Source organism: Nelumbo lutea, chromosome 6, assembly GCF_056320005.1.
Source record: "Nelumbo lutea isolate HS-2025 chromosome 6, American lotus-T2T, whole genome shotgun sequence".
NCBI lineage: Eukaryota > Viridiplantae > Streptophyta > Magnoliopsida > Proteales > Nelumbonaceae > Nelumbo > Nelumbo lutea.
The window spans coordinates 29,965,996-29,977,371 of record NC_142689.1 but is presented as its reverse complement, the minus strand read 5'-3'; the positions used below and the strand labels follow the sequence as shown (position 1 = coordinate 29,977,371).

Sequence of the window (11,376 nt, the reverse complement as noted above, 5' to 3'; positions counted from 1 at the left end):
CTGTATTTCTCAACTACTCTTTCAAGCTTCAACCACTTTTCTGACCCCGGCGTTCACCATAGCTAATATTAATTTAACCTCTATAACTGCTGAATCCGTTTCTTACACTACAAGATTTAACCATCAAATTTAAAGGGAGAACTTCTTACCCACCCTTTATCAAGTTCATGGCCGTGACTCTGAACCCCACTTCAGCTTCAGTATGGATTGCTTTGTGTTTTGGCTACCTGATCAATCTCCATTGCTTTTAAAAAGGACCCCAAATGGGTATAGATTCTCATCAACCTAAACTGCTAAACAACCTTGCTTGTTCATCAATCTGAAGTCTGAAACCAGCTCAAACCCCCCCCCCCCCCCCCAAATAGTCTTTAGCTGTTTGAACTTTAGGATTATGGCAAGAGTCATGAACTCTCTTATGTCATCGGTTTTCTTCATTCCCTTGCTATTAACATCAATTGATGCAGATATCAACGTTGCAGATTTCGGGGCCAAGGCAGATGGGAAGACAGATGCGAGCGAGGCATTTCTCGCAGCATGGGCTGCTGCTTGCAGCTCCACAAAGCCAACAACCATTTATCTACCAGCCAAGAAATACTTCCTTGGTCCAGTCGTCTTCCGTGGACCATGCAACAATTCTCGGATTACTCTTCAGATGGATGCAATCCTGGTAGCTCCAGATTATCAAGAGATGGCATCTTCTGAAAACTGGATCATGTTCGATGTCGTCGATGGGTTGTCTGTCATCGGAGGATATCTCGACGGCAGAGGCTCAAGCTTTTGGAAGTGCAAAGGCGTCTCCAAGAATTGCTCTGCTGGTTCGACGGTGAGTTTACGCCTGTACCATCTGTTTCACTGCACAAGTGTTTAATTAATAACGAGCTAATGAATGCAGAGAATTCGTTCATGTCTGCAGTCACTCGCCATCTACAGTTCGAAAAATATAGTAGTTCAGAATTTGACGTCGATCAACTCCAAACTAGGACACATTCTTGTCCACACTTGCCGGGATGTAGTGTTGCAGGGAGTCCGGATTCGTGCCCCAGACCAAAGCCCACACACAGACGGCATACATGTGCAAAACTCCATTAACGTCAGCATACTCAACGCAGGTATCAAGACTGGTGATGACTGTATCTCCATCGGCCAGGGAACGACGAACTTGTGGATTGAACGTGTTGCCTGTGGGCCTGGACATGGGATAAGGTGAAGAACAGAGGCTTGTATACATCATTTTGCAGAGATAATTTGGCTAGAATATTAAGAACCCCACTAGTCTTGTAGTAGTAGTAGTAGTAATGATTTAGGAGTTGGTCTCCAATATGAATTGTTTTCTCTTGTCGTATGTGATCGGTTTCAAAAAACAACTAAAAAATTTAAACCATCTTGTTTGAAATCAAAATTGGTTTCTAAAACAAAACACAGAAAATTTACATATTCTTGTATTTCTGGTCTAAATAACATGTTTTCATCTGGTGATTGATATCATGCTTCATAGATCACATTTGTTTTAGAAACCATTTTGATGGTTTTACAAACATGGGTTTCTTTTATTTTTTGAAATAAAAGTAATTTGTTTTTTGCTTCTAAAAGCAAAAATATAGTTCAAGAACATTTTCAATTTTTGTTTTGCTGATATGGTGATTTTGAAAACATGCACACAACTGAAAAGACAAAACATTCATGTTCTTGTAATGGACTGTTTGTGAATATTGTTGCAGCATAGGAAGTTTGGCCAAGGACCTGGAAGAAGAAGGTGTAGAGAACGTTGTAGTGCAGAGTGTAGTTTTCACTGGAACTCAAAATGGAGTAAGGATCAAATCTTGGGGAAGGCCCAGTAATGGGTATGTGAAAGGAGTGGTGTTCAAGAAAGTTTTGATGAAAAACGTCGACAATCCAATTGTTATCGATCAAAACTACTGCCCACGTAATGAGAACTGTCCTTACCAGGTAAACAAAATCAACTGTGCTTCTCATTTCTGTGTCAGCAACCTGTTTTTTTTCAATTACAACCTTAGGATGTGATTGACATGCTTTCAAAGAATTAATTTGGATGAATTTTTTTATTTTAAGAATCATATTTTCTTTTTAAGTTTTGATGTAAGAAAATCATTGTAATTTTTTTTTTAGGGGGGGATTCAAATTTCATTTTAAGGCCTCGTTTTTCGGATTTTGAGTTGGGGGAAAGTTGGTTGGTATTTTGTTTCCCATTAAGCAAGATATCCATGTTCTCTTTTCAGATTTATGTGGGATTCATGGAAAATTCATTTTCTACGGGCAAGTGATACCCATCTCCCAGGTGAATATAAATAATTTTTCCACATGTAGAGGGGTAAGTTGACAACATTTGGATGAGATAAAATTGTCCCTTTTAATAATGACCTTTTATGGCTAAAACGGTCATTGTTTCATTTACTTGAAAAATAAAAGAACATATATGAATGCACTTATCGAGATAATTTTTCTTAGAAAATGCTTACCAGGGTAAGTAAATTTCCAAAAGCGAACATGACAAAAAAGTAAGAAGTGATTTCAGAAAATATTTTTTTTTCCTTTTTTTGGCTCAAGGTTCATTCTTCAGAAAATGAGTATTTGGAAGAGAAGTTTAACCAAACAAAGCCTGAGTCACCACATTGTCTAAATCTTGTTGCAACCACACGGTCTGCAGGACTCTGGTGTAGAGGTAAATGGAGTCTCATACATAGATATTGAGGGAACATCGGCTACTCAAGTTGCACTGAACTTCGACTGCAGTCCAACTTCTCCATGCAAAGAGATCAGCTTACAAGATATCAATCTCACTTACCAGAATAAGCCGGCACAGTCCTCCTGTCAGAATGCATTTGGAGTAGCTCGTGGTCAGATCGTCCCACCAAGCTGTTTATTAAAGTAATTTCTGTTTCCAAACTAATACAATTTATTTATTTTTCATTAATTAATTAGGGGAAAATGTTAGGTCACGTGCAATTGTTTGCTTGATGTCAACAACTGTTAAAGAAAAGTATATCAAATTATTTCATTATTTTATTGGTTTTGACTTTACTTTGCTGATAATTAACAGCCAGAGACAGAGCTACTTACCATTTTATATTAGGGGTTTTAACTGTTCAGTTCACCCCTAGGGTGGAGTTAAGATTTTAGGGGTGGATTGAATCTTGACTGATTGATTTTAGATTCACGGTCATGATGTGGTTTATAGAGGCTATTAATAGATTAAGAGGTGACTGTAATTTCAGATTTTTGAGGGGGAGTATGGTTTATTTATTTCTTTATATTATTGATTCATATACGTGATTATGCATAGTTTGGAATAGGAGTGGGGTCATCCTAGCATGGTTTTTGAACCACCGTTGACCCAGATGGTCAGACCATTCGGCCTGAAAATCGTTCAGGCAATCAGTTCTGTTTTACTCCAAACCTGGTCCCTGACAAAAAACCGTTGGATCAATCAATGACCCGTTGATCTGGGCAGTCAAATCATCGATTTGTCTACCCATTCAACGGTTGTTGCCATTTTTTATTTTTAATTATTTTTTTAATTATTTTGTTAGAACAGGTCATCTGTTCGAACCAAATGGTTGAATCGTCGTCCCAAAAACCGGTGGCCAAAATGATTCTATTTACATATCGTTTTTTAAAACCATGCATCCCAATTTGGGGAGGGGGAGGGGAGGATAGACAATTATTTCCTTTTGGTCGTGAAGTGAAATTTTGAGGGGCTTATAGCAATGCTGTCTATGCTTTTGAATATTAGAAGGTGATTAACTGGTATTTGGATGTTTCATTGGCATTGTCCTCACAGCCTTTGCAGGTATTTAGTGGGTGTTTGGCATTGGTGCTGTTTTTTGCGCCGATGCAGGTGCTACATCAGAAAAAAGCAGTGCTTTAGAAAATGACCTCTTATTTGATATTGTTTTTCCATAAAAAAATGTTACTTCAGACCACGCCTTGAAAATCAGAAAAGTGTGGTCTGAAGCAATGCCAAGTTTGACGTTTCCATAAAAAACAGTTTGTTGCTGCCAATGGTGCAATGATGTGGCATCATCTTGGATGTTAGATAATATGACCAATGATGAAAACAGTTCTACAGTATTGGTACCAAATAAAATCAGTGTAGTTTTCCCAGAAAACAGCCTATGTAATAGCACCGCTTTCAAATAAAAAGTTACAACTCACACATGCCCAACACTATTTTTATGAGAAAATGGTGTGGTGTTCCCAACACCGATGCCAAACACCTACTTAGAATATCTCCCAATGTAACAGCACCGCTTTCAAACAAAAACTTACAACTCACATATGCCCAACACCATTTTTATGAGAAAATGGTGTGGTATTCCCAATGCCAAACACCTACTTAGAATATCTCCCAATAAACAGTTGCAAAAGCTGTGAGGATGGATTTTGTGAATACAAACCTTATAATTGATTCCACAGCCCATGCATTTTATTGCTGGCGTGGAACCTTATAATTAGTTCCACAGCCTGCTGAACATCCATTGTGTTCAGCTAAACCTTTCTCGACCGGCAGGGGCTTAGGGGATGTCAAAATTTTGGAAAACCCAGTGTACAGTGCGAAAATTTTCTGATTTTAAAAATATCATACTGTAATGTTGGTTGGAGTACTCTAGCAAGGTTTAAAATATTGATATGCCCGATACGTTGATAAAGGCATATCAGTAGTTTTTTTTATTTTTTTTCAAATCCAATTCAGAGGGGCCGGTTTAAGGTCTATCCACCCCGTGATCCCATCAAAACTCCGATACACCCTCTATAAAGATGTATCGAAAAGCTTCCAATACGATACAGGCCAATACATATCAATACTTTGAACCTTACCTAATACAATTCAGCCGGGATTACTACATTATAAAGTTGACTGGTTGAGAACCTTAGGCACCCTCAAGTCCTTGATTAGGCTGCGAGTCTATGCCAACTAACCCCTTCAGTTTTTCTCCTCAAATATATCATGTCCCAACAATACTTCTTCCCTGCTCCCAACTCCCATCCTCTCTCTCTCTCTCTCCATTCTACTACGCTCGATATCCCCTACAAATTCATCAATCAAATGTGCACACCATTTACTTCAAAAATGTATAAATTAAATAATCCTTTTCTCTCTTTGATCAGTAATTTTTTAAGCCCAAAGACAATTTGATCAGTTCTTTCTTATATAACCTTGCACCAGTTGCCAAATCTTGGCTCAAGTTTAACGAGTATCTGAAAGCAGTCTTTCAGTCCTGGGGTAATGCAACCCGTATGAATGGATTCGTATTCTCTGATCAAATAATTTTAATTAGTCTCTCCCAATTGCTTTGGTTGTGGTGGTGTGCTTACACGGCTACACGGATAATGGAGGTTGCTGTTGCCTTTCACGTGCAATTTATTGGGATCTTCTGTTCCCATTTATTTTGTCAATTTATATTTTATAGTGGTTGTATCTTTTCCAAGTATAATTTCAACTTTCAAACAATTATTTAGTGTTTCAAACACAGCCTTGTTTAACTACTTAGATAATTTAGGCTATGTTGGGTTATGTGGGAGTTCAAATCAGCCCCCTACAAGATTGCCTCTCACACAGTTCTACAGCACATCTTCCCCGTGTATTTGGAATATCTTCCGATGATGACATCATCATTTCTGATATTATCATTGGAAGATGTTCCCAATATACAGTAGTGATGTGTTGTGGGACGTTGTGGGGGCAATCTTGTGAGGGGTTTGATTTAATCTTGTTATGTGGGTGTTTATTGGAAAAATACTGCCACATCAGCACCACTTAAGCATTGGTGTTTGTTGTGTATGAAACCATTATTTGGTTTTAATCATTTATCAAAATAAACATTAAAAAACAGAAATGTTTGAATTTATGTGCATGAAGTGTTGGGGGAAACTTTAAATTTTGGCTTTTCCCAACCCTCCAACGTTTATTGAAATGAAATGTTACCTAGAGCATTGTAAGCTGAGGTGGAAGATAGCTTTATGGGCCTATGGGGTATTACTTGAAACTTCCAACCAAACAACAAAAACAAGAAATGTTTAAAGTGACATTTTTCGATTGAACTTTTATCTGAGAAACACCCCATCTATAAATGCTCACGGAACCAAACACATACTTGGTCTAACTTAGTGTGAGGTCACGTGCTATGTATATGAGTACGTGTACAAGTAAAATTATTAGTTAATAATACATTATCAAATTTAACTTAGGTAAATAATAAAGACCTCATTGTACTCAGCTCCAATCTAGTAGATAGGGGTGAGCATTCGGTTTATTCGGTTAAAAACCGAACCGAATAAACCAAAATTTTAAAAACCTAACTAAAAAAAGAAAAATCGAACTGAAACCGAAATAAACAAAGCCAAAATTTTTGGTTCAGTTTTTGGTTATTTTGGTTAAAACCGAATTTTAATAATATATACTTTATTATATATTATAATATATATTATATATTATAAAAAATATATTATGAAATCAAATTTCAGTATATTATATATATAAATATAAATATAAATATAAATATATATATATTATATATAATAATAAAAAGTTTGGTTAATTCGGTTAACCAAAATTCTAAGTTCAAAAACCAAAACCAAAAACCAAAATAACCAAAAACCGAAATAACCAAACCAATTTAACCAAAAATCAAAAAAATCGAACCGGAAAAACCAAAACCGAAATTTTTGGTTCGGTTATTCGGTTTTAACCGAATTATGCTCACCCCTACTAGTAGATACAAGGTTGTAAGCATGTTTAATATGCACTTGATTTTTTTTTTTTACACCTGTCCCTTAAAATGCCCTCACCCCATCCTTGAAAAAGATTATAACCCACTTTTGACACTTGTCAAAATACTTATCAAGTGCTCATTTAACGTGCTTACTTATGTTGTGCCTACTAGATCCGGTCCCCCTTATACTATGGAGTCAGTGATAAATATTTCTTGTACTTTTTTTTTTTTTGCAACAAAGACTCCGTTAAACTTTTACATTGCAAAAAAGACCCCCTCCCCCTCTATTAGTGTTCTGTTGGTTGATTTTGGAAAAAATTCTCATTTGGCATATTTGTACATAGGTTTTCTCTGCTGATGGTGACACAATTACATTTTTCTTTGGCAACGATATAAAAGATGTGGGTGATTTTTTGGTATCGCTTAGCTTAGCAGACAGCTGATTGTGAATTTGTGACAATAACTTTCGGTGAAGAACAATGTAGGGTTCTCGTCAAAACGATATGTTTGTGTAACGGTTCAGAAGAAAATCAGAAAATGGGCGAGAAATAGACAAAAAGGGGAAATGGGTTTATTCCTCTTGAATTATAAAGAGGGGCATTTTGGTAATTTAGTACTTCTGACTTAATGGCCGGGGTCTTTGTAGCAACGTAAAAGTTTAGAGAATCTTTGTTACAAATAAAGTACAGGAAGGCATTTTATCATTGATCCTATAGTAGGGGGTGGGTCTTTATAATTTACCCATTTAACTTTTATAACCTACATCAAAATTAAGGCAGCAAATATCTGATTTATAATAATATAGATAAGCATGTAGCCCTCAGAAAATTACTTCAAAATTTCATAATGCGTGATGTCCAATAACATTATTTGCGTTCGCATTCTGGCTATGGACAATAAACAGTCTCCTTTGAGTTAGGCCTCTAATCATGGTGGTGTATGCCAAAATAAGCAAAGCAGATGTGGGAGATTGACAAGAAGAAGTTGGAGAAAAATTGATATCAGATCTGAGATCTGCGTTTGTTGTCATTGCCTCGTCGTTGTCGTTGCCGTTATTGTCGTTGGTGAGCATCAAATTCTCCTCCTCTTCGTCTTCCTTCTTTCTTCCCTCCTTCCTTCCTCCCTTTCCTTTCTCTCATTCCTTTCTTTCTTCTTTCCTTCTTTTTTTTTTTTTGCTTTTCTTTCTCAGCCAACAACTCCAATCTCATCTCCACTCTCATGTAAAACTTTTATATGAAAAAATGTTCACCCTAATATAGCAAATCGTCCAAACCATTTGACCCGAAAGTTGGTAACTAGAACATTTCTATTTCTAGGTCAGTTTTTAAAACCTTGGCTTCAATAGTTGATCGGTTTTTGGTTTCATAATCCTTTTCCCCCTTTCCTTCTTCTAACACTTAAACGAAAAGGGAAAAATGGTTAGAAAAATATCATAATGATCATTTTGCCATTTTGAAATTATTTAGGGTAAATTACAAAGACCCCCCCCGGTACTATGGGGTCTGTGACAAAAACCCTCCTATACTTTATTTTGCGACAAAGAACCCCCTATACTATCACCGTGAGACAAAGACCCCCTTCCGTTAGCTTTCCATTGAAATCCACCGTTGCAATATTTTTTAATCCTCATACTACCCTTGTAAGGACAATTGAGAGAAAAACACTGTTCATTTTCCCCGAGCTCACGATACACAAACAGCAATGGTAATCCCTTCTATCTCAGATTTCTTTACATTTCTCTCTCTCCATCTCTTTCTTCTCCGATTTCTCTTCTTCCCCTTCCCCTTTCTTCTTCCCGCTTTCCTCTCTTCTTCCCCTTTCTCTTTTCTTTCATTAATGCCCAGGTTTCTTTCAACAACAGCCCAATTCCAGGACCGTGAGCAAAAAGACAACTCTCCTGCGACTGAAGCTGAGGTAGTGATCTGTTGTCACCAATCATTTCTCAGCAGAAAAGTCGACGCCTGGGGCTGGAAGGCCAATTCCAGGACCGTGATCTGCTGTCATCACCATCCTGGAACCTGGAAGGCCACCCAAGATGGACAAGGCTGCTATATTGAGTGATGTTGTTCGAATGGTTACTCAGTTGCGAAGTGAAGCCTAAAAGCTAAAGGAATCAAATGAGAGCCTACTGGAGAAGATCAAAGAGCTGAAGGTAAGCCTGGGGTTCAATTTGCTATTTTAATACCTCTTGTCATTACATTACATTAAGGATGTGTTTTGTTTAGCACCCAATACTTTCCAAATTTGCAATTTGACTGTTGGCTCCTAAACCTTATTTGGTTTGGTGAATTTAAATTTGCTGATAGCCTGATATTTCCAATATACTGGGTGACATTATACTACATCTTTGTTTTTTGTTACACATTGTTGCTTTTTAATTTGGTAGGCTGAGAAGAATGAATTTCGTGACGAGTAGGGGTGGATTCGAGCTGAATAGTACGAGGTTCGAGTAAAAAACTGGTAACTTCGAACTTGGCTTGGTTTGAATTTGATTTGAGAAAAAATGTTTTATAAAAATAAATAAAAATATATATATATATATATTATTTTTTATTTGATATTTAAAAAAATTAAGAATTATAATATTTATATTTTATATCTATATTCGAGCTCGGCTCGCGAACTTACAAGACGAACTCTATTAGGCTCAAGCTCGGCTCGAAACTCGGTTGAAATCGAGTCAAGCCGAGCTTTTCACGAGCTGAAGTCGAATAGCTCGTGAAAACTCTGAGTGCTCCACCAAGCTTTCTGCCTCACCCTACGACTATCCCAGCTGCATTTACTGCGCAAGGCCAAGCTGCTGGCAACAAGCTGATGCCGTTCATTGGCTACCCAGGGGTTGAAATGTGGCAATTTCATGCCACCCGCTGCAGTTGATACCTCACAAGATCATGTTCTCCGGCCCCCAGTTGCTTAAGATCTGTCTGCTTTCAATTTCCTGGAGATGTTCAATTAATCTTTTGTCTTTATTCCCACTATTTTAGTTTTGGCTAGATCTTGGAAGTCTGAATGACGTAGATTAGGCGGGTGATTACACACTGGAATTTGTGAACTTCCATTTTATCGTTGCTTCATAATTGTAAGATTTCAATAATAAAATCTGATAATTTATTTGAATTTTTATCACATTTTAGTCCTCGTGTATTTTTTGTTAAACGCCTAATGTTAATCCTAGTTATTTTGTATAGCCTGTGAACGTGCAGAACCCGCCGGAGTAACTTCAGTTGTGGTATACATAAGAAACAGTAGAAATAAGAAGATATAAGAACAACTAAGATATGGGGTTCTAGGTAAAGAACTTCATCTCCTTAGTCCTTACTCCTTAGGTAAAGCTAAAGGAGATAGTGATAAAGCGTCGCAGCTAGAAGAATTTACTTCTGAAGGGAAAATGAAATTGTGGAAAATTTAGATTTGGTGGCCGTTGCGTGGACTGCAACGCTTTTGGTTGCTGCAAATCGATACATCTCCACTGCTATTTCCTCACTACCCCAGTCCCAGGTGTCGATTTTGCTGTTGAGAAATGGTTGGTGACAGCAGATCACTACCTCAACTTCAGCCGCAGGAAAATCGCCTTCTTGCTCACGGTCCTACAATTGGGCTGCTGTTGCTGAAAGCAGCCTGGGTGTTAATGAAAGAGAAGAGAAAGAGAAATGGGGGGAGAGAGAGGGAGAGAGGAGAGAGAAAAATGTGAAGGAATCCGAGGTACCACTGCCATTCGTGTATAATGAGGTCGGGGAAGATGAACAGTGTTTTTCTCCCAATTATCCTTATTACAAGGGTAATATGAGAGTTAAAAAATATTACAATGGCAGATTTCAACAAAAAGCTAACGGAAGGGGGCCTTTGTCTCACGGTCATTGTACAGGAGGGGTCTTTTGTCGTAAAACAAAGTACAGGGGGTCTTTATCACAGACCCCATAGTATAGGGGTTTTTGTAATTAACCCAATTATTTAATGCACACCTAATGTCATGTGATGGTATTGACTAACAGTCAACTAAAGTAAGGACCTATTAAACACAATTTGAAAGTTCAAGAGGTTGCAGAAAAACATTTTATTGTTTGGAGACTGATATGACACAGCCCCCAAAGTTTAACACTTGTCCAGATTACACAAGGTTTCCTGGAGAATCTGATAGGAAATTGAAATCCTCCCCGATGACCTAAATTAGCTCACCAAACTGTTGCCTCATTTCCTTCCGACCATGTAATTTGGGGGTAACACTTACCCAAATTACACAAGGTTCCATAGAAAATCTGATATGAAATTGAATTCTCCCCGGTGAGACAGTGACCTAAATTGATTAACCAGTCTGTTGCCTGATCCCTACATGTATGACAACTTCTTCGGCTATCGTATGGCAAATTGCATTGTGTCTTCCTCGCAACACCCCCAACCTCTGCACATTCCAGGTGGCCAATCTTCACCTTTTTTTTTTCTCTTTCCTGATAGACCCATTGCAGATTTCTGAATTCTACTACAGAAATACCCCCATTCTATATATCAATGTCAACCTGTGAATTAGCATCAATTTTGAGCTGGCCTAAGAATTCTAACCCTGGGCTGAACTGTCATTTTCATTCACTTAGTCTAAGCCTCCGATAAGACATTGCCACTCACCGGCTAGAAGCCATGGATTCTGGCA

The 11,376-nt window shown here is 37.7% G+C and overlaps 1 protein-coding gene and 1 pseudogene across 1 annotated transcript; both read left to right on the top strand.

Moving 5' to 3' along the window:
- The first annotated feature begins 391 nt into the window (after positions 1-391).
- Positions 392-2,890, top strand: LOC148848279 (polygalacturonase-like). The gene is made up of 4 exons (XM_088948321.1): positions 392-823; positions 914-1,203; positions 1,719-1,947; positions 2,666-2,890. Exons 1-4 carry the CDS (start codon positions 392-394, stop codon positions 2,888-2,890), a joined length of 1,176 nt encoding a protein of 391 aa, XP_088804447.1.
- A 960-nt stretch (positions 2,891-3,850) lies between these two features.
- On the top strand, positions 3,851-9,648 carry LOC148848278 (transcription factor ILR3-like; annotated as a pseudogene).
- The last annotated feature ends 1,728 nt before the right edge of the window (positions 9,649-11,376 follow it).

Coding starts and splice junctions, on each gene's coding strand:
- LOC148848279 (XM_088948321.1), top strand. CDS start 392: ATGGCAAGAGTCATGAACTCTCTTATGTCATCGGTTTTCTTCATTCCC. Junction 824..913: donor ATTGCTCTGCTGGTTCGACG/GTGAGTTTACGC, acceptor TCATGTCTGCAG/TCACTCGCCATCTACAGTTC. Junction 1,204..1,718: donor GGGCCTGGACATGGGATAAG/GTGAAGAACAGA, acceptor ATATTGTTGCAG/CATAGGAAGTTTGGCCAAGG.